We start from the raw sequence: 24,105 nt of genomic DNA, 5'->3' as shown, positions 1-24,105 counted from the left end.
CACTTAATATTCTTGTTTCATTTCTGTTTTTTGTAATAGTCTTTTATTATGGTGCAAATGAATAAATACTAAATACTAACTTGTAATACAATAAAAGCAAAATGTTAACTTAATGGCCCGGGGACTTTCTTGTAAATTATATTCCTTAAATTAAAGAGTTTCACCGCATTTTATTAGCTGAGTGCTTGTTGCGTGTTGAGCCCTCAGGGCCACCGTAGTCCGTCACCACCAGATCAATGTGAGGGTCTTTATGTAAACGGACAGACAGGCCGGTAAACACCAGTTTAACCTTTAACAGGGTTGTTATGTCAAATAAAACCTCCGCTGAAAGACTCATTAGTAACTTTAGTCATCAAATAAACATAATTAAAGTTGAATTATAGGATTTCCCTTTAAACGTTGTGTTGTTGCTCTGCTCACCTTCCTGATCATGGCCTCAGCTTTCTGAACGTTGAAGCTTCGAGCTGCAAAAGACAAAAACCACAATTGATTAATAATAATGGTCTGCATCAGAACGTGAAGACATAAAGTTTCCTCTGATCGTTATTAGTTAGTTGTGTGTAACAGTTGAACTTTGATAATGACACAATAGAAACTGTGACACGGTTCAACACGTTCGTCCTGTTTTCAGCCCAGAGAACTGAACTGGTCAAGGTCATCGATCAATACCGACATCGATCCATACTCTGAACTCTGGTCCAGTGAAGAGTCAACACATCCATCACATCAAACCCATCAAATGTAGAGCAACTACATCCTGCTCAAAGACTTTTCAAAATAAAATGACAGAATATTTTCCATGAATAAATTAATGATTAAAATAGTGCAACAGTCCAGTCAGGGTCATGTGTGTGTCAATGTAAAAGTCATTTTTGATATTTTTTCCTCCATTCATCGATTCATTTTTTACCTTCTGGAGGTGTAGCCTATATTTATTAATTTATTCATTTATCTTTAACTGTTTTTAAGTAGCTACTCTGTCCTAGTCATGTGGATAGGCTACAGCTGTTTTTGTGCAATGGTGTGTTTGTATTGTTTGTCAAGTGGATGTAGCCTATATGTGTTTTTTTTTTATAAGTAGTTTCCCCTTGGGGATCAATAAAGTTTTCTATCTATCTATCCATCTATCTATCTATCTATCTATCTATCTATCTATCTATCTATCTATCTATCTATCTATCTATCTATCTATCTATCTATCTATCTATCTATCTATCTATCTATCTATCTATCTATCTGTATGAATAGTTTAGTGTTAGTTTTCCACTCGTTTTCAAATGACACTGAAAGTAAATTAATTTAAATCTGTGCAGCTCCACTTGAGTCTAATTTTGTGCAGCGTAAAACAAACATTTGCTGATTTACTGAACAAACACTGTGTTTTTTAGGCCCCGGGGTCGAAGGAGGAGGAGAAAGAGGAGGAGGAGGAGGAGGAGGAGGAAGAGGACGAAGGACATTACTGATTAACCAGGAGTCGACTGGAACATCCATCAATTATCAGATCAAACAGCTTTACAGTGAGTTTATCTGTGTGGTAGCTACGACCACCAGCTGCTCCACTAATGTTTAAACCTAAACACTGATAAACCAGCTGATAAACCGGTGAACTGGTATCAGAGCTCAGCTGTCGCTCTCTGCCTCTAAATATTCAGGGAATGTGGTTATTGTGAGTTTTGGCAGCTGTTACCAGTTTGGACTGAGTCAGACTCACTGTTTTCTCTGTTTGTGGAGCTGCTCATTAATATAAATTTAGGCTACATTAGCCTACTGCAGAGAGTCAAAAAAAAGAAGAAAAACAAGCGCTCCCAAATGATGCATCATTAAAAACAACAGAAGAGTTTTAATCCTCCAGCACATGTTCATGTTCAGTCTGTTTGTTGACACATCTTAAAGTCAATTATTTCTCCTTATGTCAATTTATTTAAGTTTCTACTGATGAATGCTAATGTTAGCTAGTTTCTGGCTTTAGTTTAGTTTGTTAAACTAATTTTAGCAATCTAAATTTTACAGTTAGGCCTACTTTTAAGATGAACTAATGTTAGCTAGTTCATAAGCTACAGTTAAAGAAAACTAACTAAGTTTCAGGTTTTTGCGTTAAAGTGAAGCTAGTTAGAAGCTAGTGTCTAATGCTGAGGTTGCAATTAATAAGACGGTTTATCTTTGTTAACCGATTTTAGCTGCTAGTTAAGTAACTTTTAAGATAACTAATAGGCTAGTAGTTTATAAGCAAAGTAATGTTAGGTTCTGACAGGTGAAGTTAGCTAATTAGTGTTAGATATTAAGATCTATGCACACTGGTTATTAGTCTTTGGCTTTTGATTTAGTTAATTTTGGCAGCTAGTTTCTAGCTTTAGCTTAAGTTATAGCAATATACTCTATATACCGGTTAGTGAAACTAGTGTTAAAAAGTTCCTGACTTCTGTTTAAGTTAAAAGGTAGCTATCGTTAGCAGCTAGTTTCTCATAGGTTACAGTTAAACTAACTGATTTTAGCTGCTATAACTTTACCGTGAAGTTCTTATTTAGCTTAGGCTACTAATCCTTAGCTATAACTTTTACTGTCATAGTTTTATAGTTAAGCTAACTCTTTGGTTGCAGTCCAGATGTTTGCTAGTTTCTAACTTTAGCCTGTTGTTCCAGTTTAGCTAATTAATGTTAGCTGGCTGTTAGCATGCTGCGTCATTCCCAGTGTAGTCTCGGTATTTTAGCAGATGTGAAATGTCATCATGATCATTAGTGTTGAGCAGTGAGACAGTGAACTTCACACTTCACCTTTAATGTGTGTGTGTGTGTGTGTGTGTGTGTGTGTGTGTGTGTGTGTGTGTGTGTGTGTGTGTGTGTGTGTGTGTGTGTGTGTGTGTGTGTGTGTTTGTGTGTGTGTGTCACCTGGCTGCCTCAGACCATTAGCACCTTGTGAATCACTCCCGGTGGTTTTTAAAGACACACCTCGTTCTCTTAATGATGCTAATTATATACAGTATTCTGACATTTCCAGTATCACTGAGGTGAACTGAGCCAGATGTTCACACACTGTCACACACACTGTCACACACACTGTCACACACTGTCACACACTCAGTTCACACACAGTTTCTATGAAGGCCGAGGAAAAAATGACAAATATCTGACAGGTTCAGAGTCCTGAGGCAACAACAGCTGATACACAACCTAGAGTAATACTACACACAGGGATAATGTGACAACAACAACCAGAGCTCAGTTTATCACAACAACAGGATAAAGGAGGTTAGATGAGACTCTAATAATTTACACACAACTGCTCACATGAGTCAGAGCTGCAGGTTTCAGGGACTTTAAAGGTGGATTACACCTGTACTCAACCACGTTTAGAGGGATGTAGTTTACTATTAAAAACATGATTTAAAGGTGTACAGAAAAGAAAATTGAATTTGAGCCCACTATGGGTCTTAACATTAGTGTAATAACTCATCTATCAGACGATGTAGGCCAAACTTTGTGCAAAATTCTATTTTTTGAGACACACACACACACACACACACACACACACACACGGAGCTCGGTCTCGCCCCAAGCTTTGAATATCCCGCCCGCTCGATAACGACCAATCAAATTCGTTTTCCTGACTCGGGTAAACTCGTGTTGCAGCTCGTTGAAACTCGGCGCGACAAACAGGACAAACGGCCATTTCTGTAGCTACACCTTTAAAGAGTCTAATCACGGTTCTATTTCAGATTAAAGTGATAAAATGATCAACATTCCCAAAGATGAGAGAAAAGTCCAAGAGACAATCCTGTATAAAGACTTTTAGAGAAGAGAGAAAAATGAAGTTATTTGTAAAACATTAAAACTGAGGCGTTGTGTTTCAGATTCAGACTTTAGGACTCTGACAGGTGTCGATACACTGCAAAAATTCAAAATCTTACCAAGAATATTTGTCTTATTTCTAGTCAAAACTAATAGACACAGTCGGCAAGCAAGGAAACGTCACTTCCGGTTAGGGCCGTGGGGGAAAACAAACCGTTTTCCCCATACACACTCATGCAAAAAGGCGGCATTTTAAACCTTTGTCAAACGCTTGTTCGCCGTCCTGTCTTAGTTTTAATCACATGTATATGCTGACAAAGAGCTATATATTAGAAAACTCATCACGATCTGGGTCGATTGCTGTCCGTACATCTTAAAATATAAAGTTTTCACAGCCATAGCCTACACCGAGTCAGCAGGGTCGGCAACCTTCACTTCCGGTCAGAGCGTTACACGTTTGGAGAAGATGAGCGAAGTTCCGATATAAAAGTTCAGGTTGTGGTTTTTGAATTTATTTGCGGTGCAAAATAATACACAATAACTCAGGCAGTGTCTACGAGTGTCTAGAGCCGGCCGGCGGCGACTAAGAGAGCGTCAGAGCCGTGGGGGAAGACAAATATGACTGACTGTGAAATACCTAATATTTTTAAATGTACGGACAACAATCGACCCAGATCGTGATGAGTTTCTAAAAATATAGCTCTCTGTCAGCATATACATGTGATTAAAACTAAGACAGGACGGCGAAAAAGCCTTTGACAAAGGTTTAAAATGCCGCGTTTTTGCATGAGTGTGTATGGGGGACACGGTTTGTTTTCCCCCACGGCCCTAACCGGAAGTGACGTTTCCTTGCTTGCCGACTGTGTCTATATCATTCTACTTAAAATAAGACTCATCACATTAAAAGCAGCTTGTTTTTAGACACTTTTTACTTCTTTCAAGCAGATTTTCACTTGAAATAAGTAGAAAAATCTGATAGTGGAGCAAGTTTTTCTTTCTTATTACAAGCACAAAAAACTTGCTTTCACTGGCAGATTTTTCTACTTATTTCAAGTGAAAATTAGTTTGAAACAAGTGAAAATGATCTAAAAACAAGTTAATTTTTAGGTGATGAGTCTTATTTTAAGTGGAAAGAGATTAGTTTTGACTAGAAATGAGACATTTTGACAAGAAATAAGACAAATATTCTTGGAAAGATTTTGAGTTTTTGCAGTCTAATCTTTACTTTTTTTTTTTGATAATTGTCCTTTATCATTAAAGTTTCCCAGACTGGACTCTGATTATCTCTGTGGGAGCCGCAGGTCACTGGTCTGACCTCTAACACCGTGTTGCATTTAACTAAACACATGTAATGGATTACAGACAGTGGAGTTAAACCACTGCTTCAGCTATTGGATGAGATGTTTTTATATCGAATCTTGACTAACAGCTGTTCGGTAAAATCCTCCATGTACCTGTTAAATGTTCTGCAGTAGAGGTATAAAGTACGAGTAAAAGTACTCAGTTACTTCCCATCTGTGGTGAATTAGTAAAGCTATTAAAACATGTTTATGTTTCTCTGAGAATAAACTAAAATCTAAACGCTCCCAAAGCAACAGGTTCGTCTCGTGGTGCGTTCAAAGTCCTGAATCTCAGGTAAAAAGGCTGAATGAGATGTTCAGTGGCCGTAGGAGAAATCAGCACTGAGGCGTTTCGTGTTGTCTTCTTGTGTCATCTGTTGCCATGGCAGCAAGAGGATTAAAGAAGTCACCTTGTACCTGGACGGAGTGTGTGTGTGTGTGTGTGTGTGTGAGAGAGTGTGTGTGTGTGTGTGTGTACCTCTGAGCCAGCGCAGCAGGTAGTGGTCGTGTTGCGCCGGCAGATCGGCGAGGACGTCCTCGATCCGGCCGCGAAACTGGAGAGAGAAGATTAATAAATAAATAAAATAAACTTCTTCTTTTTTTTAATCTGTGATTGATTTGTTTCTGATTCTCTGTTTTGTTTTGTTTTGTTTCTGCACTGTAAAGAATGAAGCTACAACCTGTGGCTCGGTAGCTTAGTTTAGCGTAGCTTAGCTTAGCATAAAGACAGGAAACGGAGGGAAACTGTTAGCCTAGCCTAGCCTAGCTCTGTCAGAACCAAACAGCTCCTTTAAAGCTCAGTAATAAACATGTTTATTTAATCTGTATAAAAAACTGAATCTGTTCTAACGGTGATAAACCCGTTGTTGTCAGATCTTCAGCTCGGTGACTCGACGCAGCGGTTTCACTCGTCTCATTTCAGTTTCAGTTGTGAATTTAAACATTTTTAGCCAAACAAGTTTCCTGATCATTAAATCTCATGTATTAAGAGTTAATGCTCTCTGAAGTTTCACATAATAATAATAATAATAATAAACTGAATATCTTCATATTCTGGACAAACAAACAGTTTCATGTTTTTACATCTTCCACTGTGTTTGGACCAGATTTTAACTTTATATCTGAAAACAACTGGAACATAAACTGGCCACATTATTCAATCACCACTGATAACAACAAGGTCTAATATGTTGTTATTCTGTCTACAGTGTAAATATTGTGTAATTACTCACTAATGGAACAAATACCAGGACTAATAGGCTACTAATTCTACTAAACACTGTGCAGGACTTTAATTCTCTTATTTTAGTAGTATGGAACAAATAATAGCCTAATACTAAAATAAGAGAATTAAAGTCCTGCATTCAATAAAACAACAACTTTTAGATTCTTATTGCTGTTTAAGGAACATTTTATTATTGCTGGTTGTGGAGTTAGAGACTATTTTAATTCAGAAAAATGAGTCAAATTTTACATTTTTTTCTCCATGAAGTTGTTAAAATGAAAAGTAGCAGCAGCTCTACAGTTGTAAATAGTATTTTAATGAATATTATCATTGATATTAGAACATTAGGAAGCAGTGGATTCACTTGACGTCTGTTTGACATGTTGGATTTTATCATAAAGATATAAACGTAGTAAAGTGGATATTATTAAATGTAAATATATAAATAATATTAAACGTGTTCACCACAGACACACTAACATACACACACACTGAGGAGACGTTGCCATAGGAGCAGAGACTCACAGCAACAGAAGCTCTGAGACACACAACAACACAAACACAAACACCACAGACTGTTGGCTGATCGGCCCAGTGTTGATTACTGTATCGATTATTATTGATTTCTTACCTCAGATAAACCTTCGGCCTGTTTGGGGCTCAGGTCTCCGACTCGTCCACTCATCTCTCAGCCGTGTGTGTGTCTGTGTCTGTGTGTGTGTGTGTTGCTCTGATGGAGGCAGCGTGTGTGAATGAGCTGCAGTGGAGGGAAACACACAGGTAGAGTAGGACAGGCCACGCCCCCTTCACACACACACACACACACACACACACACACACACACACACACACACACACACACACACACACACACAGGTGGACTTTCACCCTACAGCTGCAGGCTGTGTATTGCGACACACACAGACACACACACACACTGTGTCATCCTGTGTGAATCAGACAAAACCAGCAACACAAACCTTATAAATCCTTTTCTACCACAGTGTAACAACAGGTGTGGACAGATGTTCATCATGTCTCAACAAATCTACAGACAAGAAACTAAACTCAGTGAAACATCACAGAGTTTCAGAATCAATGTGTGAATGTTTGTTTCATTTTGAGTTAAATTAGTTTCTGTAATAACAAAATAAGTTTGTGTTGAACTAGTTTATACAAATTCTGGAGAGATTTCTATCTGAGTTTATCTTAGGTTTAACTACAGTTTAGTTTAGATTAAACTAGTTTGTCTTGTTAGGTAAGCCACAGTTTCAGCTCAGTGTTAAAGGGATAGTTCAACATTTAGTCAAAGTGGCCCATTGCCATAATCCCTATAGTCATAGCAGTAGGTTCGTTACCTTTAATTGTCGGTGCAAGCTATTTTCAGAACGGTGGAGCAGAGCCGTGAGCTGCTCACAGGGATTTCTTGGTTTGGTTTCCCTCATCAAACTCATCAAATACACAATCCAACAACTCCACAACGCTCTGGTGGACAAATTGTGAGCTGCACATTCACCACGCTATGAGATAATAACACAACGTTACCACACAGAGTTGTTTTAGAGGGAAATACAGAGACTGTTGATGAAAAACTGTCCCTGAAGGCAACGTGCATCAGCGGTTTTGCATGAATTTCCCTCTAAAACAACTCTGTGTGGTAACGTTGTTGTAGCTCTGAGCAGCTCACGGCTCTGCTCCGCCGTTCTAAAAACAGCTTGCACCAACAATTAAAGGTAACGAACCTACTGCTATGACTATAGGGATTATGGCAATGGGCCAATTTGATAAAATGTTGAACTATCCCTTTAAGTTAAACCCATCCAGGCTTAAACTAGTTAGGTTTAACTTTTAACTGTGGGAAAATTACAGACACAAATGCTCTAAAATCAACTCACAACTAGCAGGACTTCTAAGTTTAGAATAAAAAAACACTTTATAGGCTGAATGAAGTTAAATAAAGAGATTAGAGAGGACTTCTTTTTTTCATAAAACTCATTTTATTCTTTAAATACAGAAGCTCTTCAGAAACCGATTAGGACCCAGATACCAGGTTCAACCAAAATAAAAGCTGCTGCTGATGAATAAATAGATGATTTACATGTAACAACACATTAAAAACAATCATAGAGCAGAGAAAGGACGTCTCATTCTGACAAACTGGAAACTTGTTTTGTATCTGAAGAATTATTTACCTTCCAAAGTTCGACACAGGAAATGAAAAAAAGAAAAAAAAAGGAAAAAACCCTCTAGAAAAAAATCTGCTTTTGTCTAAACTCAGTCGTTTCTGTTCCCAGAGACCAAAGTCCAGAGAAAACAACGTGTGTGTTCTGTCGTCGGGATCAATCCGCTGATTAAAGAAACTGAAATAAAACTAAAAAACCTTAAATTCTTTCCAGTTCTGTCGGTTTCTTCGTTCGTTCTGAGTTAAATAAACGTTAAAGTTCATGAGTTGCGTTTGAGCCACATTCACTTGTTAAGATGCAGAAAAGTTAAAACAATGAAGAGTCTGTGGATGTTTTAACGAGCAGCTCAGATCTGACATCTGCTGCACATCTGCTGCTTTTATTCAGTTGGTTTTTTAATATATATATATGTATATGTATATATTTACATCTTTATACATTCATCTCAAACTAAAGCACTTTAAATGTTGCATTCTGGGATTAGATATTTGATTTTCCACCTGGAGACAAAATGACCGAACGTCAGAGTTTTACCTCTTTTTTTCTAGTGTTTTCTTTTCTTTTGTTTTGCAGGAACTTTGCTACACAAACTGCAAAATGAAGGTGGAGCTACATCCTATCAAAAATAGTCCCGTCTTTTTTTTTTTTTTTCTCTTTTTTTTTAACTTTTATACCAATGATTCCAAAAATAATTCTTCAATATTTAAAAAACAAAACCAGAAACAATCTCTCTGCGTACAGTTCATCCTGTCCGACGCTGCTTCTCCTTCTGTCTTTTATAATCACAGGCTGGACAAACAAACATGTCTGTTCTGATGAGGAAACCGGCCGTCGTCATGGAGATTTACATTTCAGGGAATGAGAGGACGGACGCTGCTAAAACACGAGACCAGTCCGAACTGTTAGCTCAGCTTAGCACAATGACTGCAAACGAAGGGAAACTGCTAGCCTGCATCCAAGGGTTAGAGTTTGAGTTGAGTTTAGTTGCCTTTGGACAGAGCTAGGCTAGCAGTTTCCCTCTGTTTACAGTCATTATGCTAAGCTAAGCTAAGTATAAAGAGTCTTCTCCTTGAACTCTCGGTAACAAAGTGAATAATAATAATAATAATAATAATAGACACAACAACTCATATTTCCCAAAGTGTTTGATTAAAAAGCTGCATATTCTTATCATTTCTAAATATTCTGAATTAAAAACAGTGAGATGAGTTTTTCAAAAAGCTTCAACAGACGGAAAAATGTGCAAATTCTGATCCTGGAACAGAGACTGAAACACTGACATGAAGAAGATCATTGGTATCTGAGCTGAACACGGACAGGAAGTGACCTCATCGCCCGCCGCCGCCGACACGAGCCAATCACATTCAGTCTGGTAGAAAAGAGACGAGGAGGATGAGGAGGAAGCTCCTTAACTGACACACAGACACAGACACACTCCTGGAGGACAGAAACTATGGAGGTGGAGTGAAGCTGAATGTGGAGGAGGAGGAGGAGGAGGAGGAGTCTAGAGCAGTGTAAAAGAGAGTAAGGACACCTCCATTGACTCCCGTGGTAAGGGTTTAAGGGTTTAAGGGTTTAAGAGTTTAAGGGTTTAAGGGTTTAGGGGTTTAGGGGTTTAAGGGTTTAAGGGTTTTGCGCCCCTAGTGGCAGGATATGGGTATTTCAAAAGCGCCCAGAAAACCCATTCACTCCAATGTATGTGTGTTGCCCACTGGCTGGTAAATTGATGAAAACGGCCGTGTTTTTGTTTTTAGGTGTCTTGGTCATATCAGATTATACTTATAATAATTTGTTTATTATAAAATGTAGATTGAAACAATGTAGAAAACTGTGTTTTTTTTACTCTCCTATGTGTTCATGTTTATCTGTAAAGGATCCTCAATGATCCTATTAACGTGGGTGATCTATAAATGTCCTTAAATTATTGAAAACACCACACTGCTCATTCACCAACAATGCAGAGATGTCAGTTCTTGGGCGCTTTTGCAAAACCCATGTTCCTCCACCAGGAGGCGCTTCCATTGGACCGATGCTGTCACTACTCTCTTTTACAGTGATCTAGAGGAGTCAAACCTCAGGAGGAGGAGGAGGAGGAGGAGGAGGAGGAGGAGGAGGAGGAGGAGGAGGAGGAGGAGGAGGAGGCGCCGTCAGAGTCTCAGTTGTTTTATTTGTGTTGCGTTTGTGTTTTTTGGTCTGTTCCTTGTTTAGTGTTTTGGCTTCGAGTCGTTAAAGCAGCTGTGGTGAACGGCGTTTCCATGGTGACGTGACGTCCGACCGTGCACGAGCGTCAGCCGCCAGCGACGGGCGCTCCCTCCCTCCGTGTGTGTGTGTGTGTGTGTGTGTGTCAGTGTGTGTGTGTGATGTAGAACAGGAACTCCAGGTCCATGGGCGTTGCCGGGACGCTGGCGCTGCCTCCGTGGATGACGGGGATCAGAGCTCCGTCCAGCTCGTTCATGTAGCGCTGAGGGAGGAGGAGGCCGGAGGAGCCGGCCTGGTACTCCACCTGCACACACACACACAGAGACACAGGGCCATTAGTGGGAATTTTTGAAAAGATTTGGCAAAATTTCTGGGAAAAAGTGGTAACCTTTCTCAAAAAGAAAGTTAAAAAATTTCCAAAAAAAGGTAAAAATTCTCTCTAAAAAAAAAAAAAAAAGTTCAAATAAAGTTTTAAAAATTCTAGAAAAAAGTGGTTAACTTTCTAAAAAAAAAAAAAGTTTAAAAAATTGGGTTAGTAAAAATTCTAAAAAAAAAACTAAAAAAAACTGGTTAATTTTGAGAAAAAGTTGGGGAGACCCTTGAAAAAAAATTTTTTGGAAATTTTTCAAATAAAGTTTTAAAAGTTCTAGAAAAAAGTGGTAAAAATTCTAAAAAAAAAAAAAAAAAAAAAAAATTCTAGAAAAAAATGTCTCAAAGAGTTTTCTAGAAAAAAATTGGGTAAAATTTCTCAAAAAAAAAAAAAAAACGTTAAATTTTTTTTATTGAAAGTAAAAATTCTAAAAAAAGAAAAAGAGGGTTAATCAGAGTCAATACAGAGACACAGTCTAGTAATAAGAGGAGGAGTCAGGGGAGGAGGAGGAGGAGGAGTCAGAAGGAGCGGTACCATGTCGGTCTGTGTAGACACGCGCAGCCAGAAGGAGTTGATGCCGGCGGCAGCGAGCACAGAGAGGTGAGGAGTCAGAGAGAGGAGTCAGAGAGAGGAGGAGGAGTCAGAGAGAGGAGGAGGAGTAGAAGGAGTAGAAGGAGTAGAAGGAGCAGTACCATGTCTGTCTGTGTAGAGACCCGCAGCCAGAAGGAGTTGATGCCGGCGGCAGCGAGCACAGAGAGGTGAGGAGTCAGAGAGAGGAGGAGGAGTCAGAGAGAGGAGGAGGAGAGAGGAGGAGGAGGAGGAGTCAGAGAGAGGAGGAGGAGGAGGAGGAGGAGGAGGAGAGAGGAGAAGGAGGAGTAGAAGGAGCAGTACCATGTCAGTCTGTGTAGAGACCCGCAGCCAGAAGGAGTTGATGCCGGCGGCAGCGAGCACAGAGAGGTGAGGAGTCAGAGAGAGGAGGAGTCAGAGAGAGGAGGAGGAGGAGAGAGGAGGAGGAGGAGGAGGAGAAGGGAGGAGGAGTAAGAGAAGGAGCAGTACCATGTCTGTCTGTGTAGAGACGCGCAGCCAGAAGGAGTTGATGCCGGCGGCAGCGAGCACAGAGAGGTGAGGAGTCAGAGCGCTGCAGGTGGCCAAGGCCATCTCCTTCTGGAAGACGCTGCAGGACGACAGCACCGAGCTCAGGCTGCAGGCCGGGCTCTGCAGCTGGTAGAACACCTGTTACCATGACAACAGGGAGATCGTTTAGGGATGTTAACTCATGTTTTCACTTTTTAAATATTTATTGTCAAGTTTTATTTCTTTTTTATTTTAAATGTGAAATTCTGCACGTTTCTAGTGGTGCTGCTGGTACCGCTGCTAGCAAGGGTTAAATACTGTACATCTAATCTAATAATTATGGTCTGTTATGGGTTCAGAACTTTATACATTTATAAAAACAACAAAACTGAATCGGAGAAAAACAGAAAAGCTCAACATGAAACATTTGATTGTATTAAACTCAGATTAAACCTGAGCTCCTCAGACCAGAAGCTGCCGTTTGACTTCATTTCAAAATAAAAGCATGCTTTCACTGACTGTAAATAACCAGATTAAACAAATCGACCTTTAAACTATGATTCAGATGATCTGAAACCAGAGTTAACAGGATTATTTTAACCCGACTGCAGCATCTTAGTTTGGATTATTGGACCAGAACCAGATAAACTGACCTCGGTGCAGCTGATGGTTCGACCGTCGGACTCGAACTCGGTGTCCTGCTGCATCCTCACGCTGCGCACGCCGTCCAGCGGTCGTCCATCCACTCCACTGGTTTTACTGCACAGGAAGTAACGTTAAAGGAGAAAAACACATTAAACACTTTTAAAGCTCCAATTAGTGTTGTTTTTGGCAGCCTGTTTTAATTTTAGCCAAACCGTAATTTTAGTTTTTATTAGTTTTAGTCACATTCATGATCCTTTTTGTTTAGTCAAGTTTTAGTCGACTAAAACTCTGAACATTTTAGTCTTATTTTAGTCAGAATAACCCAGGACTATTTTCGTCTAGTTTTAGTCGACGAAAACTGATGATATTTTAGTCTAGTTTTAGTCAATGATTTTAATCTATATATTTATTTTTATATTGTTGTTACCTTATAGACTCAAGAATACATCCATTACAGACATGGAGGATGCTCTGCTTGACATATAGTATTGATTTTCAGTTCCCACACACTATATTTAGCAGATATTTTGGAGAAAACCCACTTTACACTCTCCCTCACACACACAAACAAATACACGCTAGACATACTCCAATAACATGATTTTGTCTCGTCTGGTTTTGGTTAACAAAAATGAAGAGACATTTTAGCAGAGCTTTTGTTTTGTAAACCACATTTCATCTCGTTTTTATTCGTCAACAGTATTGCATTATAGATTTATTATGGTTATCGTCACATGACCACCGTTTACGTTTCGTCTCCGTCACGTGATAAAAGTTCGTTGACGATGATATTTCGTCATAATTTTCGTTGACGAAAGCAACACTAGCTCCAATGAAAAGCTGCTTTATGCAATAAAAGTCTGTTAAACTATTAAAGATGATGAAGTTAAACTCTGCGGTCTCTTAGTCCTTGTTCTTATGTTCATGTTTTCATTCATAATTTACTTGTGCACTTTGTTTTTGCAGCTGCATTAACTCAGTTCACCTGAACACTTCCTGCAAATGTTTCAAAAATAAAACCCTGACAGGCCTCAGTCACAGTCTTAAAACACAAGACAGAAAAATACAACAACAGTTCGTCCTCACACATCATTATATTATATAAATAAAACATAAAAAGATAAAAAAAGATGATAAATGTAGTTGTTAAACAGGAGTGTGTTTTGGCTTCTGACTGTAGGGGGCTTTTATTGTGAAAGTCTGTGTGTAGATCAACTAAACTAAACTGAAGAGCAACACAGGGTGAATACGAGCAGCTGGACCAGAGAGTGTTTGTGTAGATTGCACAACAGTGTGTAAACAGTGTGTGTGTGTGTGTGTGTGTGTGTGTGTGTGTGTGTGTGTGTGTGTGTGTGTGTGTGTGTGTGTGTGTGTGTGTGTGTGTGTGTGTGTGTGTGAGTGTGTGTGTGTGTGTGTGTGTGTGTGTGTGTGTCTGTGTGTGTGTGTGTGTGTTACCCCGTGTTGACCGGTGCGCTCCAGTCGACCCAGCGGACCGTGACGTTCTCTCTGCTCTCTCCTCCGTCGTTCTTCCCACAGGGGATGTGGAAGTCCGTCTGGTCGCGGAGCGCCGAGCGCAGAGACTCCATCGTCTCAGGGGGAATCTGGATCATCAGCCCGTCTACACACACACACACACACACACACACACACACACACACACACACACACACACACACACACACAGAGACACATAGACACACACACGTATAGACACACACACACACACACACACACACACGTCAGTCCGGTCCACCAACAGTCCAGTAACCAGAGATGCGCGGATAGGCAATTATTTCATCCGCAACGCAATCACAGAAGTCGCCATCCACCCGAACCAACGTTTTTTCAAAACCACACCCGTTGTTGTATATCTAATATCAGTGTTTCCCCTAGCCGTTTTGTCTTGGGGGGGTGGAAGAGTCCGGGGTGTTCGTCTCTCGCGCGCTCTGTTTAGATTAAACAAAGACAGACAGGCTACAAACGCGCACACACTGGCCTCTAGTATTTGTTAATCGCGGTGTTTTATTTTGAAGAGGGTTTGAAAATTGACCAGATTCTCTCGTGTTTATTTGTTTGACTTCCTGCCCGGCTTGATGCGATCGCTCGCGGCTCGGGCACAAAACGATCGCTGCAGGACGCGAGCCGGCCGCGGAGCTGCACGCCGCGGTGCATCTGATGTGAACAACACAGCTGCGGTTCTCGGCTGTTCGCGGTTATTTGCAGCGCTTCCTCGTCCGCCGTGTACCCGGCATGAGCGCTGGTATTTTAAAATCAGATGGCAGAGGGAGAATAGCGCTGTTTGGTTGCTTGGGTGCTTCAGGTGGAGCGCTCCAACAGTTTTATCAGACCAACAGGTCCGCTCGGACCACGATTGGCTCCTAGATTTCCCGCGCGCGCCCTGCCAACAGAACGGTAGGGGAAACACTGAATATGGACTATGTAGGCTATATATTTTTCCTAATTGGTTCAACCGCCACCCGCCCGAATCTAATTAAAATATATTTTTCCGGCGTCATGTCATCCGCCCGACCCGCGGTTTATCCGCGGACTCTGCAGATGTGCTCGCAAACCGCGCATCTATATATGCTATATATGCTATGTTATGGGATATGTGCAATGCTGTTGGATTAATATGGCTGAGGTGTATTGTTCTTTTGTTGTTTGTTTTTGTCATTGTGGCCGTTAAGGCATTTATGGCGCAGCTATAGTGTCCAAGACAAATTTCCCTGAACGGGACAATAATGTTTATCGTATCGTATCGTATCTCTACCAGTAACGTTCAACACAGATCAGAGACTCTGGTAAAAGTAAAAATTCTAGAAAAAAACATGTAAACTTGTTTTACCTTCTACGATGCTGGACTTGGCGATGAAGCCTGACGAGGCCTTCAGGGCCCCGTTGAACACCACGAAGCTGGCGCCGGTCACTGAACACAACACAACACACACAACAGAGTTCAGTAAACCATCACGAGCAGCCTCTCTTATTGTGAAAGGGACAGGAAGTGTCTGACCTGTGCGTGTCTTTCCCGGCTTGCTGTTGGCCTGCGTCTGGTAGTTTCCCTCCTCGTTCTGGAAACAGACCAGATGGGAGTCGGCCTCGGAGCTGAACCGCGCTCCGATGCTGATCACGTGTTCGTTGGCCGAGTTCACCACCTTCTGCATCTGTGAAGCACACACACACACACACACACAGGAAACACAGTGAGGAGGCTTCGTCACACACACACACACAGACACAAAGTGCATTATATTTGGCCCAAACCATCTCTCAGGAGACAGCCAGAACTAAACCTTATTATAAACTAAACATCTAAACAGCAAGTTGAGGAAACTAAGCTCCTGACCATCTTTCTTGATAATAAAACTCTCTTGGTCAAAACACATTGACACTGTTGTACATAAAAGTTGAGGACAGAGTCAATGCTGCATTACTTCTCTCAACATTACATTTAAAACACCTTTATACTAATACAATCAGCTAAAACACAATCATGATTCATACACTACATACACCACCAGACAAGGCAACACAACGCTTCCCAAACCAAACACCAACTTTTTGAAGCACACAACAGAATAGTGATAGATAGTGAAAGCATGGGACTCCTCCTTCACCACGGCCGATAACTAAACTCACACTAACTCAAACTATCATTCAAAAAGCAAATAAAAAAATATCTTGGAATTTTATATCTGTAAAATAACATACGCACACATACACATGCACACAAACATACACACGAAGGGTTTTATGTAGGGTCATAGGGCTTCTTGTTGTCATTTTCATTTGTTTTACCCTCTTATTTTATGTTATGTCATTTAATTTTATAACCGCTGTACATTGGAGTATCTTACATACGTTCTTTGATGTAGATGACAATCCGATTGTGCAGATTTAATGTAAGTTTTTGTTGACTTGTCTTGTCTTTTTCGTGTCTAGAAAAAAGTGGTAAAATTTCTTTAAAAAAAATTTAAAAAAAGGGAAAAGAAGAAAAATTCTAGAATGGGGTAAAATTTCTCTAAAAATAAAAGTTAAAAAAAAGAATTTCAAATAAAGTTTTAAAAATTCTAGAAAAAAGTGGTAACATTAAAAAAAAAAAAAAAAAAAGTGAACATTCTAGAAAAAAGTGGTAAAAAGTCTTTAAAAAGTTTTTGAAAAATTCTAGAAATAAATTTGGTAAAATTTCTAAAAAAAGATGTAGATGTATGTTTAAATGTTCTGGTTGTAAATGTGCAGCTAACGGGGATCCTAACAAATAAAACTAAATAAAAAACACACACACTGATCACACAGACACACACAGAGTGAAGAGAGGCACTGACGTCGTTGAAGCTGCTCTTGGGGATGTCGATGAAGCTGTGGCCCATCTCCATGTGGATCCTCAGCCCCTCCACCACCGACAGGCTGTACTGGTAGTTCCTCAGGTCCTAAACAGGAGAAACAACTACGTCACAACACACTCTGTTAAAACTCTAAACTTACTGGTAGTTCCTCAGGTCCTGAACAGGAGAAACAACTACGTCACAACACACTCTGTTAAAACTCTAAACTCTAAACTCTAAAGTCTAAAGTCTAAACTCTAAAGTCTGAAGTCATTCTGCTGGAGAAGGTTTGTAAAAATAAACATCTTCTATTATTCAGACTGAGCTCGGTGCAGCGCTGCAGTGAACTGCTGGGAAACGTCAACGATATAAATAACAACAGGTAGAACGTGGTCGAGTTTCTCTGATCGTCCTCATCAACATCAACAGCTGCAGCTTATTCTCACATCTGTCTCTGTCCATGTGGGAAACAACAAGATTCAACCGGATGATTAACAGGAAGTTCATTAAAACAAAAAAAGTCTTTAAAAAAAAAATGGTGCCAGAGGGATTAAGAAAAGTTTTCATCCTGATGATGTGTAAAAGTTTGTAGAGGTGACAAGAGAAGAGAAGAGAAGAGAAGAGAAAAGCAGAGAGTCTTTCACACGTGTTTGAATCAGTGAAGATTAGAAGTTAAAGTTAAATTAAGTGTAAAAGATGAAGGAAACATGAGGAAGTCTGATATAAACCAGTTTCTATCCTTCATGTCTTTGTGTTAATGTTGTAGTTGTAGTCATGGTGACTCACAGCCAGTAGGTTCATGATGGTGTGTGTTTATGTTTATGTTGTTTATGTTTATGTAGTAGTTGTCATGGTGACTCACAGCCAGTAGGTTCATGATGGTGTGCCCCGTCTCTCGATAAACTGAGTCCCTGAAACGCACGCTGGTCAACGGAGTCGGATAAACTGAGGAGGAGAAAAGAGTTCAATTAATACACAGACTTTTTTCACATTGACTCATTATTTTTCCTAATTTTTTAAAAACATGTTACTAATAATAATTATTATTATCTGACAATTAATTTATAAATTTAACAATCATTGGTACTAACCAACTGTAAATGACATGGAGATATTAACTGTGTATATATTGCTTATTATTGGGTATATCTATCTTGTATAACAGGGTGTTATATTATTTTTTATTCTATGTAAAATGAAGCCGAAGTGAATAGAAACTTCATTAATTTATTATTTCTGATTCTGGTTAATTTCATCTTTGGCATTTGACAAAATGTTTAAAGTTAATTTGAAACAGTAACGTCTTAAATCCAAACTTTTAATGTCTTTAAATGTTTTTGTCCAGTTTATTATCATATGAAATGAGATCCGACATTTTTTCTTGAAAATGTACTTTCAGGTTAATTAAATTATAAACTATTTCCAGATTTAAATGACATTAGGCTTCAGTCTCTCCATCTCTTCTCCTCAGCAGCGTTCACATAGTAATAATTATTATAATAAGTAACTATAATAACTGAGTGTTACTGACCGGTGTCATGCACATACTGTAGATAATTAGTTTTAGCTTCAGGACCGTGTTGACTGAGTGTTACCCACCGCTGTAGTGCGCTCCGAGCCGCAGCAGCAGCCTCAGAGGAAACACCTTGGCCCAGGGAACCTCCAGCTTCTGGATGAGCAGCCCCAGCAGGAAGGGCGGGGGGGGCAGCGTGAGGCCGTCCAGAGGTTGGCAGCTGGGGGAGAAGAACAACATCCCCGCGTGGTCCTTGCTGCCCAGGAAGCTGCTGGTGAACGTCACGTTGTCCAGCTCCTCCACAAACTTCCCTGAAGCATCACAGCATCATGGGACTTCAGCATTTATTCTGTTTTTTTCTCTTCTTGCCTTTAATTGTATATTTAATGTTTCCAAGCTGCTGTCATGAAGCTCAGAGAGAGCAGACTGCAGACTGAAAACTATAATCACAACTCAAGTTCCTTTCACAAATGAACAGTTGTGCACTTTGCCTTAATGATGAGCAGTGGAAGATGATTCATTGCACAAATTCCTTATAATCTGAAGTACATAACAAGTAATAGGCCTAATACAAGTTCATACAGCAAAAGTGGCCAAAAGTGCAACAGGTGGAAATGAATTAAATATAAAAACATTATGCAGTCTGGTGCTTCAATAAATTGCTGATAACAATGTTCACATGAGGTAAATTATTTGGAAGGTGGCGGCTCACACTCACTCAATTTTATTTTTTTTATTTTTTTTTACCTCAACCAATATTTAGGCCAATATATTTTGTAACATATTTTATAAGAGTCGGATAAACTGAGGAAGAGAAGAGAGTTCATTAATTTACAGAATGTTTTTTCACATTGACTGATTATTTTTCCTAAAACATGTTACTAACAATTATTACGGTAGTATATTATCTGACAATTAATTTATAAATTTAACAATCATTGGTACTAACCTACGGTAAATGACATGGAGATATTAACTGTGTATATATTGTTTATTATTGGGTATATTTATTTTGTATAACAGGGTGTTTTATTATTTTGTATTCTATTATATTTGAATATACTAAATGAAGCCGAAGTGATAAATAAAGTTTTTCCATGGGGGAATTAATTAATCATTTCTGATTCTGGTTCATTTACAACACAACTCAAGTTCCTTTCACAAATGAACAGTTGTGCACTTTGCCTTAATGATGAGCAGTGGAAGATGATTCATTGCACAAATTCCTTATAATCTGAAGTACATAACAAGTAATAGGCCGACAAGTTCATACAGCAAAAGTGGCCAAAAGTGCAACAGGTGGAAATGAATTAAATATAAAAACATTATGCAGTCTGGTGCTTCAATAAATTGCTGATAACAATGTTCACATGAGGTAAATTATTTGGAAGGTGGCGGCTCACACTCACTCAATTTTATTTTTTTTATTTTTTTTTACCTCAACCAATATTTAGGCCAATATATTTTGTAACATATTTTATAAGAATAAAAATAAATCTACAGTATATGCTATTTTTGCTCCAATGCTTTTTATGAGAAGCCAGTGATGTATAGCTACTAGTGGTCATAAAATATCATAGATGAGACACAGATTTGTAAATGTATTTAGTGTGGTTATAAATCAGGCCAATATGTAGAATAACTGTATGAAACACGTTGATTTCTGATCAGAGTGACTGCTGACTTCACAGATAAAGACGACAGAATCAACTAAGCCTGGCTGTTATTATGGTCTGGAGCAGGCTATAGCTGCAGAGAATAAATCACCATAGTAACTTGACCAGGATAGATTTAGCCTGCTTTTGAACAACCGACTTGAGGCTGAATTCAGCAGGATAACCAACATATCCCGGCTTAATCCCTGATCTAGGTTTTGTGCAATCAGCCTCTGGTAGATGCTGAGGTTGTGTAGTTGTGTAGCTGTAGTTGTGTACTTCTGTGTGCGTCGTGGTAGATGCTGTGTTTGTGTAGTTGTTGTGTAGTTGTAGTTGTTGTGTACCTCTGTGTGCGTCGTGGTAGATGCTGAGGTAGAGGCTGAACAGGTCTCTGGGCAGCGTCTTCTCCTCTGGTAAACACTCCAGCAGGAACACCAGCTCCCTCTGACCCACAGCCTGAAGCCCGTTGGAGCCGAGGCACCAGCACTGACGGCCCGCGTCTACACACACACACACACACACACACACACACACACACACACACACACACACACACACACACACACACACACACACACACACACACACACACACACACACACACACACACACACAGTTAGAGGACGGCTCAGTGTGTGTGTGACACGTCGTCTTCTGTAACACCTCGTCCTGACATGCAGCGAGCGAGCGAAACGGCAACGAAAACTCGTGTGAAGGTGTCCTGATGCAGCGTTCTATTGGTTCAGAATCCAAACCAATCAAATTATTGAGGGACACAAACTTGCGGCGCCATTCTGAGATTCCTAGCATTTCCTGTTCGCTGTTTTTCACATCTTTGAGTGTTTTTAAAATTTTATGCCTCTCATATTCTGTCAACAGGAAGCAGCGTGTACTTTTCAACCAATAAGAAGTGTTTAGGGGCGGGACACCACCGCCAAATGTCGTCCAGATAGAGACAACGCAGCGATAATTTCAGGGTTGAGCGACATCACTAAGTATATTTTTTGGCGTTTTCACCTTTATTTGACAGCACATAGTGAGATAGACAGGAAAGGGGGAGGCAGAGAGAGGGGGAATGACATGCAGGAAAGGTCTGCCCGACGCGGGATTCGAACCGGGGACGCCTACGTTGAGGACTGTAGCCTCTACATGGGGCAGCCACTTTAACCACTGCGCCACACACCGCCTCGAAAAGTAACGCATTCTAATCACTTTTCCTCGCTCTGTCGCATCGCTGTCTGTCAGGACGGGGTGTCGTGCTGTAAACTCACATGTGACCAGTTTGACGTTGATGAGCAGGTTGGCGTTGAGGACGAAGGTCAGAGGTCGCGGTCCTCCCTCCTCCAATAGGTGCAGGATCTGACAGGGGGCGGGGCTTTCCTCCACCAGCACGTCTGCACAGGGAACACAAACAGAGTTAAAAAACCTTTATAATGACAAACATTAAGAGAAACAACAGCAGTCTGACATGAACCTGAGTCAGATCAGATTAATAACCAGAAGCAGTTTTATCATCTTATTTATCATCCCTTTTAATCTTGACTAACAGGGCCTACAGTCTCTACAGTCTCCGCTCTCAGGACTTTTGTCATTTTACTGTTCCTAAGGTGAGAACAGAAATGGGGAAGAAAGCTTTTAGATTCTCTGCTCTGAGTTCATGGAACAGTTTGCAGTCAGAGCTCAAACTCCAAAGTCTGGTTTCATATATTCAAGTCCATGATAAACTCCATTACATCCAGACTTCAGGAGTGCAAATGTTTTATTTGAGTGCAAATGTTTGACTAAAATTGTAAATTCTTTTAACTAATCTTGAAAATTCAATTGTTTGTATTCTAGTTTTTTGTTTCTTTTTCGTCTATGATTAATGTGACGATGTGTTGAAACTTTATGTGATGTTATTCTTGGCCAGGTCTCTCTTGCAAAAGAGATCTTGGATCTCAATGGGACAAACCTGGTTAAATAAAGGTTATAATATAATAATCTTTACTGTTGTGTTTTTGTGCTGGGAGCTGATTACAAATTTTGTTCTGTCACGTGCATCAAGAAGCGGAACGACAATAAATGAAACTTGAACCTTGAGAAGTGTTGGTTTAGTTTTTATGGAGGCAGGGACTTTAACTCATCACTCGATGTAAAAGTTCACAGAGAATTTCTTAACTGTTTGTCTCTTTATACTGAAGCACTAAGAACAATGAAAAACTGGAGTCTCACTTCTTAGAAACAATAAGACAGTTTCTTTCTCTGATTTAATGTGACAGCTTATTATATATTATATGAATATGTATATCTATAAGAAATATATAAATATAAATGTTTCTAAGATGATTTAGCCCTACTCAATAGGAGCTGTCTTGTGTTTTTATCAATCTATGGCTGTTTAACATGTAATACATTAGCGCTGGTCATAAAAACTCAACATATGTAGCATTTAAAAAACAGCTGAAAACACGGCGTCGGCTTAGTGATGACCAGCTCTGTGAACATTATGGGCTGTTCTCTTACTTTAGAAAACTAAAAATAGTAGGCAGTTTACTCCATGCACTTTAAAAACCAGCACTTTATGACAGATGCACTTTAATGAATCTCAACAGCACTTTACGACACTTACTGTCCATTAAAAGCATTTTAATGTTGTACTACTCCTTGTTGCTTCTGACTGAAGCTACTGTGAGATATATTATGGTATTTCTACCATGTTGTGCTTCGTTTTGCAGATGGAAATTAGCTTTAGAGCTGAATCTGGCATATTTACATTTTGTATGTTCATGAATATGCAGAGTCCCGTTACAAATAAACAAATAAATGAAATTGTGTTCTGTCGGAGTTATCCTGCCAGGTGTTTTACTTTTAAAACATGCATGTGTTGTCAATGTCTGTGTTGTTTAGTTGTCAAGTGTGAATGTGTATTTTCCTGTGGAACGAGCTCCCATTAGAAATAAAAATGTCCCCCACCCTACCTACTTTTAAATCACAGCTTAAAACTTACTTTTATTCTTTGGCTTTTAAGAGAGTTGTGTGATCTCTGTTCTTGTTTGTCCTTTTATTCTCATTTTATTGTATTTTTACTCTGCTTCTACTCTTTTTTTTATGGATTTTTTTCCCCCTTTTTTTAATTTATTAATTCCTTTTTATTCTTTTTAAATTATTTATTTTTTATTAATCTTTATTTTTAATCCTCATTATGTTTTTCTAAACCATTTTGTGTGTATGTCTTGTATGTAAATCACTGTGCAGCACTTTGGTAAACCTTCTTTATGTTTTGGAAATGTGCTGTATAAATAAAGTGGATAGGATTGATTATTGTCACTATATAATTTGCGAGGAAACTAATGTGGATCTCAATAAACGGACAAACAGCTGTAGATTCAGACTGTGCTGCAGGTCTTTAACTCCTCTAATGCTGAACAAGTTGAAGGTTTTCAGTTTAGTGTCTTTCATATTAAACTGTAAAACATCTTATATTTAATAAAGTTTTATATATGAGCCAGGACTCTGACCTCCTCCTCCGTCGTCCTCTCCGGTGGTGATGAGCAGCGGCGGCAGCTCGTCCTCGTTGTCCGGCAGCAGACTGGGAAGCCTCTTCACCGCCGAGCCGAGTCCGGCCAGCAGGGCGTAGTCCCACGGTCCGGACACCGGGGGGCGCTGCAGCTCCACGCCGGCCTCAGGGGAGGACGCTCCTCCTCCCCCCACACCGAGCTCCGACCCCGCCGGGCCCAGCTGCAAGCAGAGGGAGAGGGTCACTGTCGAGCTGTTCTCATCACATTTAACTTAAAGGACCATTACAGGTAAAT

The 24,105-nt window shown here is 39.7% G+C and overlaps 2 protein-coding genes across 7 annotated transcripts in view; both read right to left on the bottom strand.

The window, feature by feature from the left end:
* Positions 1-7,117, bottom strand: part of sec14l7 (SEC14-like lipid binding 7) — a 251,691-nt gene extending 244,574 nt beyond the window's left edge. For all 3 annotated transcript variants that reach the window (XR_014595802.1, XM_083983661.1, XM_083983662.1), the window contains exons 1-3: positions 6,982-7,117; positions 5,604-5,679; positions 421-464 (exon numbers count right to left, since the gene is read on the bottom strand). Coding sequence is in view for 2 of the 3 variants with exons in the window: in XM_083983661.1 (XP_083839787.1) it covers positions 421-464; positions 5,604-5,679; positions 6,982-7,035 (174 nt within the window). In the remaining variant the exon portion in view is untranslated. The remainder of the gene's footprint in view (positions 1-420; positions 465-5,603; positions 5,680-6,981) is intronic.
* A 3,524-nt stretch (positions 7,118-10,641) lies between these two features.
* Positions 10,642-24,105, bottom strand: part of zfyve16 (zinc finger, FYVE domain containing 16) — a 42,215-nt gene continuing 28,751 nt past the window's right edge. For 3 of the 4 annotated variants that reach the window (XM_083983606.1, XM_083983607.1, XM_083983604.1), the window contains exons 11-22: positions 23,811-24,031; positions 21,586-21,710; positions 20,659-20,814; positions 18,746-18,970; positions 18,009-18,091; positions 17,147-17,251; positions 15,835-15,985; positions 15,667-15,747; positions 14,277-14,439; positions 12,830-12,935; positions 12,159-12,335; positions 10,642-11,036 (exon numbers count right to left, since the gene is read on the bottom strand). In XM_083983606.1, coding sequence (XP_083839732.1) covers positions 10,878-11,036; positions 12,159-12,335; positions 12,830-12,935; positions 14,277-14,439; positions 15,667-15,747; positions 15,835-15,985; positions 17,147-17,251; positions 18,009-18,091; positions 18,746-18,970; positions 20,659-20,814; positions 21,586-21,710; positions 23,811-24,031 — 1,752 coding nt within the window. In that variant the 3' untranslated portion in view covers positions 10,642-10,877. The remainder of the gene's footprint in view (positions 11,037-12,158; positions 12,336-12,829; positions 12,936-14,276; positions 14,440-15,666; positions 15,748-15,834; positions 15,986-17,146; positions 17,252-18,008; positions 18,092-18,745; positions 18,971-20,658; positions 20,815-21,585; positions 21,711-23,810; positions 24,032-24,105) is intronic. The other variant, XM_083983605.1, reaches the window with a different exon arrangement.

The sequence above is a fragment of the Trachurus trachurus genome (genome assembly GCF_905171665.1).
Source record: "Trachurus trachurus genome assembly, chromosome: 12".
Classification (NCBI taxonomy): domain Eukaryota; kingdom Metazoa; phylum Chordata; class Actinopteri; order Carangiformes; family Carangidae; genus Trachurus; species Trachurus trachurus.
The sequence above is the reverse complement of the archived record's forward strand: the minus strand, read 5'-3'. Positions and strand labels throughout refer to the sequence as shown.